This window comes from Sturnus vulgaris, chromosome 3 (genome assembly GCF_052056855.1).
Source record: "Sturnus vulgaris isolate bStuVul1 chromosome 3, bStuVul1.hap1, whole genome shotgun sequence".
In the NCBI taxonomy this organism is placed as follows: domain Eukaryota; kingdom Metazoa; phylum Chordata; class Aves; order Passeriformes; family Sturnidae; genus Sturnus; species Sturnus vulgaris.
Genome location: NC_142245.1, coordinates 71,196,698 through 71,220,651, shown reverse-complemented (window position 1 = coordinate 71,220,651; position 23,954 = coordinate 71,196,698). Strand labels below are relative to the sequence as shown.

The following is a 23,954-nucleotide window of genomic DNA, read 5'->3' as shown; positions in this document are numbered from 1 at the left end:
AAAGGCTGCTGCACTCCTCAGCCTGACAAGCAAGACAGTGGGCTCAGAGAGGTGGAGGCATTCCCAGAGGCTTTTCTTGAAATGCAATTTGGTCTGGCTGGGGAAGGAGGCATTTGCTGGTGCGAGAGAAGAGGCTGTGATGGCAGGTGGATGGGAAGGCAGCGAGGCTGGCCTGTGCTGGCAGCTGAGGCTGAGTTGGTCAGCCACGTGAGATCCCAGAAGATGGTCTGCCAGGGAGCACTGGCTCTGCGCTCCCAACACCACTCAGGCAAAAGAGGAATGGTCCCCAAGTCCTTGGATTTTGCTTGCTTTAAATAATGAAAATAGTAAAACTCACTAGGAATTGAAACTGCCTGGAGCAACCAAAGTGCCTTTTGATCCAAATACAAGTGTTTAGAAGAAGAAAAGAGGCACATGTGTTGCTTTTAAAGGTATCACACATCCACCCACCTGCTGGGAACAGTTAAAAAATACAACTGGGTTGGCTACAGTCTGAAGGGAGAGCTGTGAAAGGAACAGCAAGAGAAATAATTTCTACAGGCGATGCTTAAAGCAGCAGCCAATGGAGAAGCAGCTGACATGGATACTCTGGTTCTTTAGTGCCTGTTCTGAGGAAACAACCTGACACCCTCAGCAGAGCAGAGCTGCTTAACTACCTTCACTGACAGACTTGAAAGATAAAAATTAGGTACAATTTCTATAGTACAGCAATCGCAATAATGTTTGTCTCCTAATTGCCTCTCAAGTGAAATAAAACAAAACAATACCGTGCAATGAGGAATTTTTGTCATAAGCATTACTTACATGTAAAAGGACTCCACTGACTGCCTCCCCTGTGAAAAACAGAACATTAAATATCATGGCCTAGATGGTCCTGATCTACCTACAAGGGTGATATCAAATGGATGGTACCACACCATCTGTGTCCATCAGATACATATATGGAAACTACTTCAGCATGTTAAATCATGTGTATGAACATCATTTCCACCATGGAGTCTCTTCACACTGTGTTGGTATGATCAGCCCCCTTGGCTGTAACATCCAGAGTAAGGGCAGGGAGTGGAAGGAAGGATTGAGACACAGAACAGGGGTGAAACATAGAACAGAATTGGAAGGCTTCTTGGTCAGGAAAGTCTAGTTCTGGGCCGTGATTTTTTTCACCCACTCTCAGAACAAAGTGTGAAGCTACAGATCCTCCAGGAAAATACAATAAAATGCAAAAATATTCTTGGAACAAAAATGTTCCACTTCCAAAATGTCAAAATGATGTTTTGACACTACTGAAAGCTGTAGTTTCAGTTAAATAGAATTTAATGTTAGAAAGTGACATGCTTTTATGAAGAGTTTTGATTTTGACAAAGTGGGATTTTCCAGCATTGAAGCCATCTGATAAAGTCTAACCAGCTCTGATTACTGATCTATTACAGCAAGGTGGGGATTTAAGTGAAGGAATTAAAATCCCACTTTGAAAAGGGAAGAGAGATTAACTACGTTTGTAATTATGAGGCGGGAAAAAAAGTCCGTTTGAGGACTCTCTGAAGGAGGTATTACTAATACAGCAAGAGTTTTACACATTTTGGGAATGTAAGAGTGAAAAATTAACTGCACAGGTTTGCTGTTGAAAGTCACCTCTGCCTCAACCAGACAACTGACCAAAGACATTTGCATTCTTTATACCACAGACACAAAGTGATATGAGTCAGTGTTGTGTTACAAGCATTGGCACATTTAGGGGTCCCTGTATTATGTCACTCAATGACATATATGACTTTTCGTTTAATACAGTTGTCCAGCTATTCCTATTTAGGGTGTTTCAGCATGCAGACAGGATTTGCTGGAAGCTGATCAGTCCTGTAAAGATCCAATCCTGCAAATTTATGATAAGCTTTTTAAATTAGGAGAGTAGCCCCAGGAGCTTAGGGAAAGTCTTGTAGGATATGGTTTCTCCTATTTCTTAAGGATTTCCAGGAGTAGGCCCAGGAATGGGTGTCTTTTTGTAGGAGTTCTAGTCTAGCAACATGCATCAAGTTGAATTTTATTTCATGAGGTATTTTTGGTAACATTCTTTTCTATATAAACAGGGTCAAACAATCTTGCATATTATCAGGACCCTGTTTCTCAATCCAGTTGAGATAACTAGCTCTAAAATCACCTGCATGACTTACAAACACTTGCTACCTCTCCTTGTCATGCACTAGGGGTTTGAAATATATGGATGTGTCCCTTCATAGTCATCCTTTGTGGATGAAGACAAGGACATACTCATTTCACAGATTACTTCTGTTTTGTCCCCCTCAGTTACATGGAGTGTCAATAAGCACCTTTTCGATTTGTGTAAGAGGCAGAAGTGAATTTTTAATTCACTCGAGACAGAAAGTCCAACACATCTGTCTGCGTACTGAGAGCCACAGCGCAATCAGGAACCGACCCTACCGCATTTGTCCTGGGCCTGTGCAAAGCGCAGAGACCTGCCCAGGTCCTTGTGAGGGACAATCCCAGCCGGCTTCCTCGTTTTTTAAAGCAACCGCAGCAATTCAGGTTTTCCTTGGAGCGCCACGCAGTGTGCGCCAGGCTGCGCCCCGGGGGCTGGAGGTGACAGCTGTGAGCGCCACACACGGTGGGAGCCATCCAGCCCTGCTGGGAGCGCCGGGAAACATCCTGGCACAAACACCCGCTGCCTTCGGGCTCTTCTTGGATTCACTGGCTGTGAGCGCTGACGGGCGCATCCTGCTGGGAGCCTGCGATTCCTTGGCCGCATTTATGGACGTGTTCCATCGGAGAGTCGCGATGGTCAAAGCTCATCAGGCTGAAAGCGCCGCAGCACCAGAGCTCCCGCCGCGGGTCTGCTAGGGCTGCTCCCTCTAGCGGGAAAAAGTACTTCAGCTGGGGAAAAAACCTTCCCCTCCCTCTTTTTAAAATTATTATGTCTTCTTAGTATTATTTTTTCTTTCCTTTGTTCTTTTTGTTTGTGTGTGGGGTTTTTTGTTTTGGTTTGGGGTTTTTTTGCTTTGTTTTGTTTTGGGTTTTTTTTGTTTATTTGTTTAAGTGAATAATTCAAGTTTTCGGATAGTGCAAGACACGGTGCAGTTTCCATCAGCCAAAGGTGACCAAAGGCTGCGCTTTTCCAGCCCCTGAGCACGGAGAGTGGAGCTGGTGCCCAGGCAATGCAGGACAGCGATTACTCCTCCCAGGCGGACCCGTGGCAAGTGAGGGACTCTTGGTTTGTCTTCTAGCAGTCCTAGGCATATGCTGTAGCTGTGTTTGGTTTTGATTTCCCACTTCTGGTTACAAAAATAGGACTTACTATAATAATAATAATATTAATGATACAAAATAATCATTGTAATTATATACCTCTTGGCAAATTATTAACACAAAGCAGCCCAAAAGATCCCATTGGATTAAAAAAAGGTGACAATGCACAAATGTTAAAAAAGACAAAGTCTTTGATAAAAAAGAAGAAAAAGCAATCTGCAAATGAATGCATTTCTGTAAGGCAACATGTTACCTTTAGTCTTCCATCTCAGATTCTGTGGTTCAAGAAATTATTAGAACTTGGCTTGCTTGAGCTTATCAATGTGGTAACACAGTTTCAGTGCCGGTCCCAACTTCAGCCCCAGGTATTTCATGATCATGTCGCTTTTCAGCAGTAACAAAGCATTGCCATCAATTTCCTGGTTTCAAAAGAGAGGAAGACAATCAAAATACGTTAACCCCCCATTTAAGTGCTATGTCCTGACACATTAAACAAGGTGAATTAGAAGCAGCATGTCATTTAGGGTAGAGCTACCTGAAATGTCATGCATTTTGCAATTTAATTTAAAAAATTGAAATCTGAGGTATGATAGAAGGAAGCTGTAAAAGAAGGTTTAATTAAATACTCCTTTTTATTCTTCAAGGAACTATAAGATTAGTTTAGGTTTTCAATTTATTTTGCAATTAAAAGTAGAATTTTTTAAATATCAAGGTTGCTCTAAGTGCAATTCTGAGAAAAGCCAGACAGCCTTGAGAGAAAGATATCAGTGAGAGAGACAGGAAAGGATGTAGTCACATTAAACTGCTAATAGAACACCTCTGGATCTCAGTTTCAGCTTTGTCCCCAGCTATGTGTGCTTCACATATTTCCAGTACACTTATACCCAGTGATGCAAGTATATGGTATATATGTGTGTGTGTGTATGTGTATATATATATATATATATATGTATATGTTTTTTTCTCAAATTGAAGACAGTAGTAACTTGCTTATTTAATTGCATTTATTATTAAATCTGCTAAATTTTAATTTAACCCTCATATAAGTGGAGGAAATTGCCACCAAGCTCAGCTGTTTATCCTAGAACTGTTGGCTTGAAAACCTTTTAAAATTACGAGGTACTACTGTGAAAATAGCTTAAGCCCACAGAGAAACAGACTTTCCTTTACTATGGGCTGTAAAACACAGAAGCTTTCAGCTGTACTGTCCTTCCTTGGACCTAAAAGCTTATCTGATTGCATTAGTGTATCCACCAAAAAATACTACCCATCCCCACAGCTTCCAGCACTTTTATACACTTGGAGTGTCAGAGCTAAAACATCCCAAGTGCTATGTGTGTGTGTGTACACGCACACAGATACACCCACATCAATGCTGTCTGCATCGGCTTCTGTGGATTTGATGGTCAGATCTTTCCACTGTGATCCATTGCCTACTTATTAAGCAACGCTATGGATCCTAATTTGCCCTGATCATTATTATTCCATTCACTAGGTGATTTATCTGTTGAGCAGTTAAGGTCACTTTCTGATTAACTCAATCAATTAATGCTCCTCATTTTGCAACCCCCACTCTATCCATAATAGAAACTCTCTCCACCTCCCTGCTCTCCTTGCCATTATTTTAAGGAAGCTAATGTAAAGTAAAAATACGTGTTACATATAATTGCTATTTACTTAAGAAATAAAATAAGAACTCCTTTAACTGTGGTGCCATAGGGTAAAAACACTGTCAAGGGTCAGGTTTGGAGGCAGCTGTTTCTAAATGTTGAGTTCAGCATTTTATTATTTCCATTATTATTACTGTGTAGGGGTCAAGATTAAACTCCATGACAATAGTATGCCAGAGGGAGTATTCATATCCAATTAAATATCCCAGATTAGCCGTTTCCCTGTGCAGATTCTTGGCTTGACTTCTTTACAGTATTACTGTGTCAGCCCTTTTAAAAATATATTTTAAAAAAGAAGATTTTGATAACGTGGTTCCCACATGTACGTTAGCCCCAGCAGAAGATTTTGAGCCAGGTCTGGAATGGGAAATGTTCAGTGGCATCAGGGCCACCTTTCCCCTCCTCCTATTTTCCCTTCCCCCTCTCTTTCTAAGAAGCCTTTCCTGCCAATGGAGTCTCCACGGGATCTCACACAGTGCTGCTACAAGGTCCCTGGCCAGGGCAGTGGCTCCTTTCTATGAGCCCAAAAGCTCTGTCAGTGCTGAGCTCAGCTGTCCTTGGCACACAGGCATGCTGAGGGAGCAGGGAACAGCTGAGGGGAGCTGGTAGGAATTTTCTCAGTCTTTGGTGGACCCCCTCAGGAGCTGCCTGTGAGAGAGCTCCTTGGGTATCTTGGCAAGAAGCAAAGCTTCTGCTGCTGCTGGGAAGAGCAGACAGAGCCAGGACATCCTGCAGTGCCCTTTGGGGCAGTAGAGGATTTGGGCTGCAGGCTGGAAGAGCTGGCTCTGGGGACTGAGGTCAACACCCAAATGGCCTGGTAGATCAGTAGGAAAGCACACTGCCCACGTCCAGGATACATCCCCCAGCTGCTTTCTTCCTGCTGGTCCCAACATCCTCTCTCTTCCAGCTCAGAAGAGCCGATTGCCAAAGCAACTATTTCAGGCGATAGCTGGGCCTTGTCAATGACAGTAAGTGCTTCTAAGTAAATTATGCACCTGCTCCGCAGAAAGATTGAACATACAGGAAGATATGGCTGAGGTTAATGGACTAATCACTTGTCTCTCACCCCTGGGGTCTTTGTGCTAATCCAGATGAGGTTTGAAGGCTGAAAAATTGCAAGGATATATATAACTCAAAGGTGCAATTGAATTGAGTTGTGTGGCAATCACACCCAGGTTCTCACACCTATGGCATATTTTACAAGAAAAGCAATGATAAGTAGAGCCCATGGGTGCTGGGTGTGCAACAAAGGATGACAGGGACAGTCTTTAGTGACAATTTAGCTTGATCTCTTTGGTCGCAGAGCAGCTGCAGTATCATGGCATTTTCAGTGCAGCTGGCCCATGACTGCCTGGAGGGTTCCCAGGCCCTGCTGCTGCATAAAAGTATACTTTGCTACAAATGAAAACTAGGCAAAGTTAGTTTTGTACTCTCCATATTTACAAGATAAACTTTAAAAGCAGGGTTTTTTTCCCTTTGGGTAACATACCTGTATTCCTCAGACCATGTCAATTCTCACTCCCTTGCATGAAGATTTTTTTCTTGATTCACAGCCCCATCTGATATTGTCATAAACTCATTCTATAAGCAAGTTCCTTCAAACCTGAGGGTGGCTTGTTTATCTGCCTGGTTGCCCACATGACCAGTACAGGCCATGCTTTCATTATCAGCTTATAAGGCAGAAGACAGGAAAAGGAGGCCAGCACCTGACCTGTACTCACAGATTTGGCCCTACACTGCTGTGCCTGCTGTTGTTCTCATCCCACAGACCTGTCTGCAGAATGGCAGATGGCCTCAATACCTTCTTAGGGTGAGCAGACACCAAGGCCTGTGTTCATCTTCATTTTCAGCTGCTTCTCAGCCCTCCTCTCCTGGATCTGGAAACCCTGGAGGCAGAGTGTAGCTGGAAGTCCTTTTACCTCTCTCAGGTCTCATCTGCAGCTCCACAGCCCCACTTGTCTCTGCTGACATAGGGGCAAGCAGTGATCAAGCCCTCTGGCTGTCTTTGCAGCACTGGGAATGCTGCTCAGGACTCAGGGCTGGGGAGCAATTCTCATTTAGACCTAGGTCCAGGCATTTACATGAAAACTTATGACATCCAGCTGAACACAAATGAGTCACTTTTCGAGTAAAATCCATTTTTCATAGCCAGACTGAATTGATCAGGGAAAGATGGAGATGGCAAAAAATTCTAATAGATAGATTAGTGCAAACTCCACATAAAGCAACAGAGCAAGAAACTTCAGATCAGACAAGTTTACTGTCTTCCCCTTTACTAATTAAGGATAATATAATTTCCATCACTGGAGGTTATCCTCACAAAAACAACTATCATATCCTCTAGAGAGTCAGCAGGTCTGTTAAATTTCATCATGTAGTTACATAACACTGAGGGGAAAAGTATTAACATATTGGCTGGTTTGGGTTTCTTCTGCTAAATATCTAGAGACACATAAAAAATGCTCTTCAGAGAAGAATCATATACATCCTGTGAAAAAAAAGTCATTGAAACGAGGATTTTTTTGTGGCAATCTGACAATGAAAAATGAGCACCATATCCTCAGTGCTTTCTCTTAAGCTTGGCATAGAAACAATTTATGCTGGAGTAGCTGGGAACAAACTGTGAGTGTTTTCTAAAGACAGTACTACGGTTTTCCCATTGAAGTATAAATGAATAGAGTAGCATAATATAGCACAAAATGGAATGGAATGGAATGGAATGGAATGGAATGGAATGGAATGGAATAGAATAGAATAGAATAGAATAGAATAGAATAGAATAGAATAGAATAGAATAGAATAGAATAGAATAGAATAGAATAGAATAGAATAGAACTGTTTCAGTTGGAAGGGATTTACAATGATCTAGTCCAACTGCCAGAGCAATTCAGGGCTGACCAAATTACACTTATTATTAGGGGCACTTTCCAAAGGCCTCTTTAACACTGACAAGCTTGGGGCATCTCCCACCTTTTCACAAAGCCTGTCCTGGTGTTTAACCTCCATCTCAAGGGATAAGTGAAATTTCTTTAGCCCAAACCATCCAGAGGTGCTGAACTCCTGCCAGGCTCTGCATTCAGCCTGGTTGAGCAAGCCCAAGGCTGCTAAGGGGATATGTGTGACATGTGCTGGCTGTCTCTTGTGACTTAAATTACCTAGAGGTGGTAAGGGTAACCTTCTACATACATGTTTTCTGAAGAGCTCCACGTGAGGGCCTAAAGCTTGAGGGTCTGCATCCTTCACAAACCAAACCACATCATCCACCGTCCAGGTCAAAGGATTCTTGCTTGATGGCCGAGCTGCATCTTGTCGTTCAGGTGAAGGACTTGAGGCTATTGGTACAAAAAAGCCCACAACAGTGCATTACAATGGCATGCAGAGGTTTCCTTGGTTTGTGATTGTGAGTGTGCAGGGCTTTGCCAGCCTCACTGCAGCACTGGACATTGGATCTGTGCATGAAAGTACTGGCATGAGATGGCAGCATAGGGAAAAAAGGGGACTTGCAGAAGTTTCCAATCAGAATGCTTATTGGAAGACATGATCCCAGCTGGTGAATTGTGTTAAAAAACATGAAATCCTTTGGTCCCTGCTGGGGAAGGAAAAGGGGGCCGCCTGCCAGGCTCTTAAACCAAGTTGCTCGTGCTGTCTGATCTACAGCAGCAAGGATCTTGGCTCAAGAAGACGCTGCCCTCACACCTGGAGAGAAAGTTCTCCAGCACTAAACAAAGGAGTTTTCCATTGAGTGTGAAGGCTAGGGGATAAAATCAAGATTTAAAAAATAGGTTTTTTTAATTTGCATTCAGATATTCATACTTGTTTTAGAGCTTAGCAGAAGGTTTTCAGTCCGTATCTTCCTAATCTTAGTCTCTTACAAAGCTGATGGTCCCCAGTGAATGACAATTTGGAAAGTTACTAAAACATGTGAAGATGAACATTGCACATGTGACTTTTTAATGGTATAACCCCTCGATGATTTAAGGTGACTTCAGCTTGCTGTAGCTTTAAATCAAATGAATAAAGGCACATTGGAATGAAAGTGCATTTATGTTTTTATTCTTAGTCTCTGCAGAATTATAAATCTCAATCTCCACCTGAATATAATTTGTACCTCCACTTATGCTGCTTCTTTACGACAAGAATTGTATTATGCTAGGTTACAGGAAAGCTGTTTCCATTTGTTTATATCCACACCAAGCAAACTTTGCATTAGCATGCAGCAGCACACAGATGCATTAAATGTTACTTGCTCACATCTGCTCATCTCTTTCTGTTAAGGCCCGGTTTTTAATGAGAGAAGTGGAAATGGAAAGCAAGTATACACTACAGAATACCAGAAATCAAACAGAAGAATGTGTATAGAGGGAGATCACAGATACCTAAACTGGAGACTGGAAATGCCCCAAGTAGCCAAGAGGCAATCAGAACTGCTGAGGAGAGAAGAGATGAGCTCTCCAGAGAAATATTGAGCTTATAAAGACAGATGAGATGTGTGAGAATCCCCGTGCATCGCTCAAAACACCATCCTAATGCACATGAGTAAATGTGCTGGGTAGGTTTGGGGCTTATGTAGGTTGTCATTCCGTTGACTTCAATAGAGCTCTGGTGATTTATACTAGCTGACACTCTGTCCATATACACACAATAATGGGTTTATGTGCATATTTGTCCTTTTTTCCTTGCCACCATGCTCATCTTACAGTATAATGTAACAAGGTGTATTTGCAGTTACTCAGAATGAGCTCCAGAAAGCAGCAGTGCTATGAATGTGCAAATCTGGTCGATGGTTTTCATAATGAGATGAGATGTAAATATCATGATAATTGCACTCTCATTTGCTAAGTCACTGTTCTGGATACAAAGGACAAGGAACAGCCGCAGGTCCTTTTAATTAAACAGCAAGGACTGGTGTTCGTACGAACTTAGGTGACCCTGGGCTCTGCTCACAGAATAAATGCAATGCACAACTATACAGGCACCATCTGGAGCCTTTGGCATGAAACAATGAAGACAGAGAGTTCAAAACGAACGGGGTAATCTTGGCCAACCCCTGGATCATCAGTAGCATTGAGGAACTCTGTTAGGGACAAGTGGGAGAGCTGAGACTTGTCTTGGAGACAGAGGGGTATTTCTCCCCTTCATGGTCTGTCGATGGTTTGGATGAGAGTTGATGTGCTACACCACCTCAAACCAAAGGTCTGGAAAAAGACCAGGCTTTTGTAAATAACCAGAAAATAGAGGGAGGAGAGAAAGGTTTGGCTGTGACCAAAAGACTGCAGAAGTTTCTCTGCTACTGCCATAACGTGGTCAGGGGAAGATGTGCCACTAGCAAGGAGCACGCTTTTTCCCTTAAATTTGTATAAATGTAAGGAAAGTCCAGAGGACTTAGCCTGGGATTTACACCTGGAAGAGAAAGGGCAGCCTGCAGTCCACTGACTCCTGCCTGAAACGTTCCCAGGAAAGGGCAAAGGGGAGAAGAGATCCCCAAGTGCAGCTGGGAGCCCTCACAGGTATTGGAAGTATCTGTAATAAAAGGAAGGGGGGTGAGAAGAAAAGGTTGAAATGACAGGGGGAATCTATTCACTCCTTTGCAATCTAGCAATCAATAGCATAAATGTGATTTCTGAAAGACAAATATATAAATGACCTTTCTGAAGAGACTGCATGGCTAGAACTCTTCCAGACCCTAGCAGGTGAAGACAACCCTTTCAAATACATGCCTGGGAGATAGTGTAATAGCATAATATATAAACAAGAATTATGTGTCAATTCTAATTCTTCAAATACTTTTTTTGTCTTTATTGACCCAATTATTATCAAGTTTTGGATTCTTTGCCACTTTTCATTAATTAAGGTGTGCTAATTTACTTGTGTGAAAGAAGCTACCTTTAAATGTCATTAATAAAACTGAGATACCCCCAGTTTGCAGCAAAATATCAGGTTTTAGCTGATGAGTCTGGAAACAAGCTGTTTTTTCATATATTTTATAATTTATTTTGTTGATTAATTTCTTTGGCTTTTTAACATTGTCATTTAGCCATCTGAGTGTAATTTCTCATTTTACAAAAGAAAATAGATCATTTTGTGTCTGTACAAAGACATAGGGTTTCTTTCAATAGCATCACTTTGGTGAAAGATTATATTAAGCACAAAAGTGTTTGATGGCAGCAGGGCAAGTACTATACATTTTTTTCATATCTGAAGGTATTCACACTTAACCTAAGAATTAGATAAATGAGGAAGTCTCATGTCTCCTGGGTATCCTATGCCATCCTGTCATCAGAATTAATCAAATGATAATGAATACGCAGATTACAAAGAGATGGGAGTGCTTGCGACCAATAATTATTTTTAGAGATCATAATCTAGGTCAAATCCAATTTCCTGTTTTTGACAGGTGGCAAAAATTTGTCAAATTAATGGAATGAGATATGGAGGTTTGGGTAATCAGAGGGAAGCACTTTCCCCTCCTGCCTCAAACGATGTTGGGGAAGGACAGTGAAGAGGTTCCTCTGCAGGGGAATGTCTCCAGGCATCCTGGTCAAGACCATTTTCCACACAGAAACAGCTGGAATTGCCAGGTCAGTGGTAAAAGATGAGTGAAGATGAGGGAAAGAGGTGGTTTGGCTCAGTCTGAGTTTTCACCCCACACTTTTCTCTGCCACTCATCTCTAACCTCTGGACCTTCCTGAGAAGGAGAATGGAGACAGAGCCAACAGCCAAATGGCTGCAGAGGCATGACAAGGAAATAAAATGCTAAAATGGAGTTAAACCTGCAAAAGAAGGAAAGACAAATAACAGACTCCCTAAATATGTTCTTGGCAAACAAACAGAGCCCAGAGGGAGTACAGTCATTGATAGATAAGAGTGGAAAGGGAGTGACAGATGAACTTTAATATTGCTGCAGGCCTAAATGATTTCTTTGCCTCAGGGGAAGGGGGTGGGAATGAAATTTTAAAAGGTTCTCTCTGATTGCACTGGAGCAGATAATAAGGAGCAGCAGATCTACTGAAACTAAGCAGAAGTAGCAGACCCTCAAAGGTGCACAGAAATTGGAATTATTTTAAAAACCAAACCACCCCCCACTATAAACAAGGAAAGGAGTAAGGCTTTAAGATATTTTTCTAAAAATCTACGGCACACCAAGCAGGAGAAGAAGAGATGCATCAGACAAGCAGGCGTCTGGGAGAACACAATTACAGGATGTTTGGGGTGGGGCAGGGTGTTGACAGGCCGTGATCAGCAGAGAGCTCTGCAAAGAAGACCAGGCTTAGCACATCTGTTTGCAGTGGCTGGCGCTGGCAGGACACGTCGGGCACACCTGGCTGGTGTCCTCTGCCTTGCAAGGCATCACAGGAGAGTCCCTGTCCTACCAGTGTGGCAGCTGCTCCCGCTGGCAACATGGCACACTGGGATGGGATGGGATGGGATGGGATGGGATGGGATGGGATGGGATGGGATGGGATGGGATGGGATGGGATGGGATGGGATGGGATGGGATGGGATGCAGCATCGCAGGTGCTCCTCCACCCGCTGCAGAAGCAGCCCAGCATCCAAACACTGAATGTTTATCCGGGCTTTTCTTGCTTTGCCTCTCCTTTGTAAGGGAAACAAAAGGGCAGCTCGCTGGAAGCACTGAAACGTTCAGACTGAAATGTCCTCAAAAATTAGCAGGCAGGCTGTGTTTGCTGAATACAGTGCTGAGGCTCACAATGCCATCGGCAGCTCCTCTGCCTTGGGGAGGTGCTGGATCTGCCCCCCATGAGCCGCTTGCAGCATTATTCTGGAAAAAGAGAAATTTCAACCCCCATGCCCACAAATGTTTTCAGAAAATACATGTATTAATAAGCAGGACTACCTCTTTAACAAAGACCCTCAGGTGATAATAATTAACTGCTAATACTAGATAATAAAATCTCCATAAAAATAACAAGCTACAGGGCAAGGTTAAGGTTATTATATTGTGGCTGAACACACAATTCTTCATACTTGGGATAAAGGCTTTGTCTGTTATGTAAGCAGGCTTGGAAAGGTTTATGATGTCCTTGACTATTCCTTCCCTAATTTAAAAGCTTCAATTTGGCAAATGATGACAGGAAAGTGCATGTTTATCTGTTTGCAGCCCCAACTGGCTTTCTGAAATGAGATTTTTTTACATCCTTCTTTTTTTTTTTCAGAATTTTTTAGCATAATCAAGGAGAATTAGGCATCAAGCTTCCGATCGCATTAATGAGAGCTTTGAGGTTTAATCTCATCCATTCCGCTTGAAAGACATGTTCTGCTATGCACTGAGATATGTTTTATGATTATGGCTTTTTCCATGATATTTGCCCACCATGATAAATAAGGCAAGCTATTTTTCAAAACTATCCATAAATAAACAGGATTGGTTTGAGTTTTCAGCGATAAATTCTTCCTCTTTTTAATGAGCCCATCTCTGCCTCATAAGTATACAAACTGAAGAGGATAAGAGCAGAGACATGCACCACTTACTCATCTTTGCTTACTTATGATTCAGCAACATATAAATTATGCCTAGAAAGGAGCAAAACACATGCACAGATTCCAAAGACCTTTGCAAGAGAGAATTTGTGAAGACAGCATTAAAACTCCAGTGTGGCTGCCCTAGGGCAATTGCAGAAATATGTATTCTAAAAGCCTGGGATTGCCAGTAGAAGTGGAAGCATGGTGGGTGAAAATATTATTTCTTTCTATGAAGTAATACAATCTCTAATTTTAAGGAGGACGGGGTAATGCTTTGTAGGACTCTGGTGAGAATTCCAGTGTTACAGAGTTGATACTATGGGAAATAGTGAAAGATGAAACCAGGCTGTGACTGGAAACATCACAGTGTCTTAATGCTTGAAGTGATATTGTAATGAATGTGTGGGCACCTTGACTTCATGGATGTCACTGTATTACCCACCACAGCCACAGAAAACTGCCTGGCCATGTCTGAGAGCAAATGCCTCTCCTGTGCCTCAAAGGACCCAGCTTGTGCTATGGACTGTGGGAGAGAGAGACTGCTGGAGTCTCCAGAAAGCAGCTGAGAGGATTAGGAGCAGTGTAATGGATGGTGGTGGCACAAAGGTGCACTGGCTGTCTGTGCTGCCATACACTGGTGGAGCACAAGGGATTGATTGTTAGGCACCTTGGCAGCAAACCCTGTGTGGGTTTGCATGTGCCTCTGTGGTAGACACTAATCTACAATGGGTGATACCAGGAGTAATAAATGCCTGAAAATTAGGAAAAGCCCAACAATACCAATGAATCCATGACCATTTTAATGATGGCACTACATACATTTCTGTTTTAGGAAGCCTTTACTGTTGAGCTGGCCAAATGACTCAGAGACCTCAGAAGAACTCAGAAGCTATGCAAGTGTCAAACGATTGTTACATAAAAAATTACTAAGCTGTTCTGGGATGAGTTCTGTTAACCCCAGGTATTATATGTAGCAGTTTCAAGTCACTTGTTACTGCTTCAGAGGCGCCTATGTCATGGATGCCTGGTGTAAAAGCAATCTCTACCTCTTTACTCCTCAAAGGGCTTTTAATGGTTTTAAACCAGAAAAATAGAGGAATCTGTAAAGCCTATTGCATGACCACTCGATGACTTTTTTTGTTGATTCAGTTCTGGAAAAACCGTGAGCCATATTTCAGCCTTTCATTTTGTAAAGACTGCAGATTTTGTGTGAAGTCATGAAAAGAGAGATAGAGGTGTCTCCTGAAGCTTAGCTTCCCGCTTGGGATTACATGGAGGTTTCACAAAACATTGGCCAAGACTGAGAAACAGTGACATACAAAGTCAAAAACAAAAAGGGAAAACAATGCAGCTGAACGAGCTTAAGGAGCTCTGATTTTAAGCTTCAGTCCCTTGAACACAGTTTCTGTCCCCTGATACCAAAGGTTTTCTCCACACAACACATTCTTATGCACGGAAGTTTTGTATATCTGAAAATGCACAAAGTATTCAGTAAGCCACTAAGTGATTCAGAGAAGAAAAATCTGTGAAGGGTTACTAAGTATGAATCTGCCACCTCTGGTTGAGGAAGTCTTTGAGCCACAAATTTATGAAGGCAAAGAGAGTAGTGGGGAGGCACCACCACCCCTGCATTTATCCTTTTCCTTGGGGCATGCTGCTGTTTTATGCTGGAGACAAGATGTGTGGCTAGACAGACCTTTGCTCTGAACTGCCCTGGCTCTTCATATGTGCTTCAAAGAGACAATGACAGATCCCAAGAAAAACGACCAAGATTTTTAAGGCAAGTAAGTAACAACATTGTTAAATCTTGGCTCCTCACAGCTGCCAACTATCAAGCTTGATGAAGGGGTCCCAGTTCTGCTAGGAGGCTCTAGGGAAATGGTGGGAGAGGGGTAAATTAATCTTCTGCAGACTGAGAAGAGAGTGAGCCTCTTGTCCTCCCAGCACCTGATTATGTCAGCTTGAGAGGCACTGAAAAAGATTCTGCAAGTAAAGAATGAGAGAATTATGAGAACCAAACACTTATCGGTGGTCTCTATAATAGAGTAACACGGGGCTAAACCAGGGAAGCAAGTGTGTGAAAATAATAGCAAAGTCAGTGACAGTTTTGGGTTGGTATTGAATATCTAAGAAGGCAAACTTTGATAAACAAATAAATACAGAGAGAAAAATACTTGTAATATATATTTTAGAAGAATAATGTTCTAAAATATTAAATACTGAAAGTTCAGGAACAAGAAATAATAGAGGTGTTGGGGAGGCGAGGAATATGAAGAAATTAAGCAAAGATTAAGCAAAGGATACTGGAAAGAAGCTCTGGAATGGCTTCCAAGTAAGAATACGCTGAATCAATTAAAGTTTCCAAGGGCAAAAAGACAGTGTAATGAGCTAATAGTAGACAAAGGGGCTAGGGGAACCAGTAATCTTCTGCAAATATATCAAGATTTTTAAAAAATAGTACTTGAGTGGCAATAGATTCCATTAATAAATGAGGAAGGAAAAAAAACTAATGACTTTACAATGGCTTAGACATTCAACTCCTTTGTTAGATCTATCATCAGAATGAAAAATGCATACATGAAGTTTGAATAATTAGTAAGGGGTGAAAACACTATTGGCATCACTACTGATAAAGATCTGTTGACTGAGAATTTGGAAAATGCAAACAAAGTTAACTGAAATTCAGTGAAATAGCTAACCCATCTGATGAACTTGGGAATTTCTAGAGGAAAAAATCATGGCCAATAGGAACTGTAGAGGATGTGTAGAGCAACTGCCCCAGCAAATGGTAACTGAACAAAAAATACAAAGAAAGGGAAGAAGAATCATTGAACGCAGTGGTTCCCATGGCATTTCTTGAATTTGCAGATAAACTTCTTGTGACTTGGCTTCCTGAAGAATAAAAGAACCTTGAGCAGTGAGCTGATGATTTTTAAAAACATATGTTTTGCTGGGGAGTCTTTTTCAAGTAAAATCTGGCTTGGTATGTAATTAAAGGGGCAGGATGGCTAGGAAGCTAAACATTTGGCTAAAATGCTTTGAGGTAGGCACTAATATTTGGGTTTGCTCTGCATCACATCTTGTACACAGCTGGTGTCACACAAATAACAGGTACCTGCCTGTAGGCAGTATAAATCTTTGGGAGGAATGCCTTATATATTAATGTCAGTATGTCTGAGCTGGTTATAGCAGGTGTCATTGTCACACAATTATACATAATACGTATGTTTACATAACAACAGCATTAGAAAACCTTCACCTTTTTACTTAATGGTGAACAGACTGATTCTGTGTTTACACAGGTTATTATTACCCCTTCTAAGTGGAAGCAGGAGTGATCTGGATGCATTCCATCACAGAACCACTTTACTAATTTTTTTGGGAATTTGGGAATGAGTAATGACTCCAGCCCAGCACCAGCATAGCAGCACACATTGCTGAACGGAAGATGTTACATTACCACTTGTGTTTCCTTCAAGATAGGCCCCATTCCTTGTTGGGCTGGAGGTGTGATGCCGCAGGGCAGTAGATGAGGACCCCCCTGAAGACACCTGGGCAGGACGATGGCTGCAGGAGGAAGAGGAGCCTCCAGCAGGGTGTCCATCTGCAGGACTCTGCCTCACGGTGCACACGGAGCCCATGGAGCCCAAGGCAGCGTCGGCAGGATCCACACTGTACTGCTTCCTGTTTGGAGCATCAGCCAGGTAGTCCTCAGGTATAACTGTCTCTGCTCAGGAAGCCCAGACACAAAATAAACATCAGCAAAACAGAAACTTTTAAAATCAACCCTTAAAAATTTTTTTGGGGGCCAAAATTCCCTTTTTTTTTTGTCACAAAGTGTTTTCACTCTGTTTTCGAATTTCTGTACAGATAGCTTTCCTCAGGAGAGATCCTTGCTGAGAATTAATAAACAGTGAAGGGAAACACAACCATTCAAAGTCAGTAGAGTCACAAGAGGGAAACCATGGCTTGATATGAGTCATCCATGTTGGCTTACAAGATTATCTTCTGTAAGGTCCTGGGCCACTTGATCCAGGTTCAATTGGACTCATAGTGCTCCTCAAATACACCGAGACTAGAGGATTGAAAGGAAGGAGGCAGAGGAGGACAACAGGACAGGCAGTTTGTTAGGTTCAAAATGCCTGGCAGCCAGTAGGAAGGAGTGAAGGTAATAAACCAAAGCATTCTGGCTGCAATTACCAAAATTAATCAGAAGCATCCTCAGCTGCAGACATCCATCAGGCCCAGTATCCCGCAAGGATACAGGCTCATCATGACTGATGAGCACACCCAAGGTTTATCATGGACAGTTATGTGTAACTTGGACCTGAGCCAGGTTCAAACGTGCCAACATCACAGACAACTGCAAACCATTGCTGTGATGGTTCCTGTCCTCTCCACTGCAATTTTCACACTACGTAGGAGCTAAATACCTTGCTTTTCAGGTTCCTGGCAATAAACCAAATTTTGCACTTCAAGACCTATTTTGGAGACTTACACTCCCCTATGCTTGGGAGGGTCTCATGCACAGGCATGAGGCAGATAGAGCTCCAGGTTTGCAGAATGCAGATTTGTTCTGCCGTTTCCCCCTGAGACTTAGGCCCCAGTTTGTCACTATCTGGACTGGCACTTCCATGCCTGTGTCACTGTCTTCCTCCTCCAGTCTGCCCATCTCCAAATCTTTCTTATTTGCCTTTTTTTATCTTGACAAAAGATGGCCATAGGTCTTCCCCCTCCTTTTTCCCACTGCCTTTCTCCCTGCAAAACGAGCCCTCCTGTCACCCGGCCCCAGTATCACTACTGGGATACAAGCAGAGCCCTTGGAAACCTCTATGAGATCCCAACCTTCACAGGACCCTGCTGGCAACCTGCACTTTAGAGATTCCCACTCCCACTGGGTGTTAACACCCGGCAGACAGAGAGCCCCTAGATTAGGGAAGTGCCTTCCATTGCCCCATGACATTTTTCTGAGCTGTTGAAAAGGCCACTTTCCTCATCATGTGTATCTCCCTCCAGAGACATCTGAGTAGGGTGAAATTTCCCCCATGGTGTCACACATCAACTTCCTGGCCAGAGCAACACTCTCCTCCTGATGTATTGTGCAGCCTTATTGAGTTACAAGAAGAATTTATACTGTAATTTATTCCATAAGATACAAACTCCATTGCTAATAGATGTTGAGGCTCTATATAACAGAGTATTCCTTTTAAGTTACATTTTCACTCTTTTCCTTAAAAAAACCCAAAAGCAAACATTACTTGGCAGCTGTGTACAGTAGTTGATGTTAAATGAACATGATTTATTTTGACAACTCAAATACTCAGGAGTTGTGCCATGCCCTCATCTTGGCTTGTGTGTCAGGCCACAGCACAGATTCTTGTTAAATTGTTCTATTTCATTGTTTCTGTCTTTTAAGATTTCGTCGCATTCTGGATCAAGGCTGGACTCACCATAAGGCAAATATCAGATTTGAAGGAAAGCTGCAAATGTGAAATTTCCTCACTTTTGGGCATTTGCCTTTGCAACTGCAAGTAACTTTTCTTTAGCAAGGCTTTTTTCCTTTAGATGATTTGGATTCTTACAGCATACATTCAGGTGTCCTGCTGCTTTCTGCCAGGAATTTCTGAGCTTGATTCTCATACAAATACAGATAGGGTGCAATTCAATTGAATTCAAGGGAGTTCAGGTAAAGTAACATGTAAGAGAAATGGGAATCAGACATTCTGAACCTTTCTACCTAACCTCTAACAGATGCCAAAATTATATAGCGATTGAGCTAAATACCTTGCTTTTCAAACTCCTCCCAATAAACCAAAGAAAATCCAATCAAGCCTCCTCATTCAAAGGAATTTAATTACTGTGTAGAACACTTGCAATAAAAGCCTCTTATGCATAAAGAAGATGACTCTTTCTGCAGCATCCTGCCTGCACTGCATGGAATAATTATGCCTCTTGTGAATCATTACCTCTTTATTCCAGGAAAAGAATGCTCTTTTAATATGATTACAATATGAAGAAGACATAGACTATGAAAACAACAAACAGCACATTAAAAGAGCCCTGCTAAATAAACAGCATACAGCTTTTACTGCCATGGATGTAAATTACTCCAAAATTTTTGAGCAGACACCAGGGATTTTTTGATGGATGTCAGACTGTCTCAACAGTCTGTGTGAAATAAGACATGTACAGATATAATCTCCCTGTGGAAGGACACCCATGAATTGTGTACAAGACTACAACAAGGAGCCAACCTCTGTCAGTTCTGTCCCTAGCCCTGCCTAAAACTCTTTTCTTGATCTAGATCAATTTATTCCACATCTCTGCTTTGGGCTGCAAAATGGGAGTAATGATGCCTATTGCCATGGAACAAGCCAGAGCCTCCGTTCATTACTGTATGAAACATTCCCCAGTGGAAGGTGCTCTGGGAATCTGAAGTCATATTAATGTCTTCATTGTATGTCTTCATGACCAGGGGGAGCAGGGCTCAAGCAGCCCACTGCCCAAAAACTAAAAAACCCTGTGGTAGCTCTTTGTTTTCCTATTTTTCCAGCTCTATTAGTTTGCACCACAGAGAATCTGCATGAGTTGAGGTTCCACTGATTATGTGCACAAAAATATCTGCATTTTGTAAGCTCCCAGAAGATTTTGTGAAGTGTACAGCCATCACAGCTTCTAATCTCACTTTGGCCAATTAGGAAAAAACACATTTTCCCTGAGACAATAGAAGAAAATATAAGTCTCTATTGGGGTTGAAAATGCAACAGTTAATAAATCTGTAGCTTAGCCCTTCTGTATTCTGACATACTTTCATATTTTATTTTGTAGGTAGTCAGTTCCACATATTAGTGAGAAAGTAGTACACGATGTTTTAAAGCAGGATTTATGAGAAAGCTGCTTCGAGCTTTTGCTCTGAGCACAGTAGTCTCCATTACAACTGCTCACCACCCTGAGATGCTTAAGCCATTTTGGCACAGTTTTCCTTTTCATGAATGGTCCACAGGTAGCAGGATTGAAAAGCCCAAGGCTGTTACATCCAGCACACCTTAAAATGCAACAAAGAAGGAGAGAAAAAAGCCACAGTTGCCTTCCCAATTTAAAAATGCACATTTCTTTAGCTGAACTTCTTATAAGTAGCAGTCTGTAAGATTCCTAGCCAAATTCCTGATAGTAGGTCAGCTGAAAGTTAAGAGTCTGAGAATCTGCAGCTAACATCCCAGCTCTGCTGCAAACCTCTGGAGTGACCTTGGTCAGGTTATCTGCCATCTCTGGACCTCAGTTCTATGTTAGAATTAAGGAAAACACTTGTTTGGTCTCCCTCCTGCAACACGTTGAGTTCTTTGCCCCAGCAGTGCTCATTTGCCATTGCAGAGTGCCACATGGATACATACTGCACACGTGAATGCAGAACACAAACACTGGGCCTTTGGTAGCATCTGGGAATAGACACACTCCAGAAAGACAAAAGAATTGACTCTTATTGTACATCAGGAAAGCAAATGAAAATCAATTTTAAGTCAAGCAGGAAATGAAGAATAGTATATACACAGGAAAGATGATCCCTAGCTGACCTTTTCCTGAGAAGATCTAATCTCTTACTTTTTCTTCTACATCTTAAAAAAAGCCCAAACTTAGTTTGTTAGAATCTCTCCTATAGGCAAAATCTCTTTGTACACTCCAGAGACACTCTATCCTGCCTTCTCTGCTCACAGGCCAAACATTTCTTGCACCGCTTTCCTCACCTGCTGCTGCTCCCACATCACTGCTCATGTTACATCTGTGTCTGCCTTTACCTCTCTCAGGCTCTCTTCCCTTATACCCTCTACGTGCCTCTCACTTTGTTCTTCCCTGTCACCTCTTCCTACTTCTTCTTCCATCATATTACCACTATCTTGACTTTGTTCTGCTTTCCTGCACCTACAACATCACCCTTTTCCCATTTTGTTAGTTATTTCCCTATCTCTCTTTTTTATTTTCTCTCCTCCCACACATACGATTTTCACAGCCATTTTCTCCCCAGGCTGTTCCCCTTCCACCCATCTCACACTTTCATTGATCCAGCCCCATGTCTTTTTCTGACTTCATCCCCAGACTGCTGCTTGGACAGCAGAGCCCAAGGCCAGGGCAGTGAGGTGGGACCAGAGTCCCTTTTCCCAGCTAACAGGCATATCCTGAGCAGCCATGAAGTGGCTGCATCTGGTTGAAGGCTGCATGGGGCACTGCTAGGAAACCCACAGCCCCCGCTCTGACCATGCTGGACACTGATCCCCAAGCCAGAGAGCTCCTTTTTTACACACCAGTAGCTTCCCAGGACGACTACCCTTCCTTTTAGGACAATACTTTAATGCCATTTCATAACCTTTTACTTTACCACCTGCAATGCTCAATCATTTGTATTTTCTTTAATTAAATTTCCCATTAACTTCTTTTCCTCACAGTCAATACAGATTTATTTCTGTCTCTCTTTTCTCTGCCCCCACTATTCCTTTTTTGTGTCATCTCCTATTCTTCATATCATTTAGTGATGGGCTTTGCCCTCTGACCCTTCCCTGTACCTTTTAAAGTGCTACCATATATTGTCTATAATGGGTTGACCAGATGTGAACTCCATATTTTAAGCAGCATGATATCATAGCTTCCTCAGACTTCTCCTTTCTCCCAGCCAGGGACAGCCTTTTTTCATCTCCCAGTCATTTTGAGAGGAGCCAGCCACAGTGTCAAAATCCTATCGAGAGGCTCCTTCTTTGTATGGTTTCATCTTTGCCTGTATTTCATAGCTCCTGAGCCTGGCTCCTGCTCCCTGCACAAGGATGGCATTTGCCCTGTCGGGAGGTGAGAGGGGAGGGGACAATTTTAAGCTGCAGTTTAGAAACCCTGCATCTCAGCCTTCCTAAAAGGAAAAATAAAAGTGGGGAAACACAAAAAAACAAATGCTGAAATGCAGGAGGAAATCCTTCAGATGAGTGAATTTAACCATCAGTTCAGTCTAGCTTAAGCCAGAGAGGGAGAGAGCAAAAAGGTATAAACAGTATTTAAGATTTTGAAAGATATGCCTTGGCTCTGAAATGCCATCTTCTGTTTTAAACATCAACTCTTAAAAGATTTAAAAAGAATTTTTTCTGTTCCTTCCAAACAGCCTCACACATTTCTGTCCAGTCAGGAATGTACCACGGCCCTTATCTTCCCTGCAGTTTGAGCCTGCATGCAGCTATCTAAAGATAAGAGTCTCCTGTGATAGATTAAGACTTTCCAGCTCTGGCTGCTGTGATTTACTCTGGGATTACAGCACCAGCCCATTCCTTTTAGCTCCACTGCCCATCCAGACAGGCAGCACAATGCAAATATGATGTCACCCCTTAGCAGATGTGTTCTGCACCGTGTCAACATCACTCTCTGGTGCACGCATCTGCCCCCTACACAGCTGGGCAAGGACCAGTCCTTTTCCACAACAACTCGTGTGGTGTGGCTGCCACGGTTTGGCTGGACGCGGAAAACATTCCGGGGCGTGCCATCTGGTTTGTGGCAGCAGAGAGTGGCGGAGTGGCATGGACACACCTCCCCAGGGAGTCACAGCATCCCTGAGGCAGCGAGCGAGCAGGCAGCCCAGGGCAGCCGCCAGGACTGTCACGCCTCTGGTTTTTAGTCTATGGGAGAACATTTGCATGGCTTATAGGAACACACAGTTGCATCCACAGGGAAAAAAAAGGGGGGCTTAGTAGTCAGTCAGAACAGGAAAATGTAAATATGCCTCATTCATTTGTGAATGCAGATATTATGAACACTGAAACTATGGTCACACTGTGGAGATAAAACCTGAAATGAATTCTCCAGGGTTTAGTCTGAGGCTTTACTGCACCATGTATCATCTAGCTATTTTCTAGCTGTGTCCTAGCTGCTAGAAAATATTTTGCAGTAGCTGAAATGCTGAGTCCCCCAAGGAGAAGCTGCCAGTCAGTTAAGATCAAGAATCTAAATTTTTTTTATAGAATTTTCCAAAATCCAATGTTGTCCTGATTAGGTCTTCAGCATAAGCAATTTTTTTTCATTATTTAAACAATTTCCCTTGAGTGTTTGCAGCCCAGACAACAGCCACATTGTGTTTAATGCAGTAGAACCAGGGAATGAAACCAGCTGGGAACAGATCAACATGGTTTTATTGTCCAAACTGAATAAAAAGGTAGAGTAAATTCAAAAGCTAGCTGCTGACAAATATATTAGATTTAATAATAAAAGGTGATCGTGTGAATAAATAACCCATTGAGGAATTTTTTCCATTTTTAAAGTGCTTGGGGAGGATTGAGTAAATGTATTTTGTTTCAATAGAGAGGCTTTAGTCCTATGTTACAGCACAGAGAAATTGTTTAGGCACATGCACGAGTGAAGGCAAAGGGATTTCAATGACACAGGGATCTAGGTTGTAGAAAACTTCTTCCACCTGATTTCAGACCTGCTCCTCCTTTCTCTTCCCTTCTTCCTTGCCTTTATGTTATACCAAAGTGTACATCATGAAAAGAAGATTTATCAGGGTTGTATAGTTTTGTGTCT

The 23,954-nt window shown here is 42.3% G+C and overlaps 1 protein-coding gene across 2 annotated transcripts in view; it reads right to left on the bottom strand.

The window, feature by feature from the left end:
• Positions 1-3,524: 3,524 nt before the first annotated feature.
• SCML4 (Scm polycomb group protein like 4) overlaps positions 3,525-23,954 on the bottom strand; it is a 42,489-nt gene continuing 22,059 nt past the window's right edge. Inside the window, exons 5-7 of one of the 2 annotated variants that reach the window (XM_088162840.1) lie at positions 16,870-17,139; positions 8,115-8,260; positions 3,525-3,677 (exon numbers count right to left, since the gene is read on the bottom strand). In XM_088162840.1, the coding sequence (XP_088018966.1) occupies positions 3,552-3,677; positions 8,115-8,260; positions 16,870-17,139 (542 nt within the window). In that variant the 3' untranslated portion in view covers positions 3,525-3,551. The remainder of the gene's footprint in view (positions 3,678-8,114; positions 8,261-16,869; positions 17,140-23,954) is intronic. The other variant, XM_014887875.2, reaches the window with a different exon arrangement.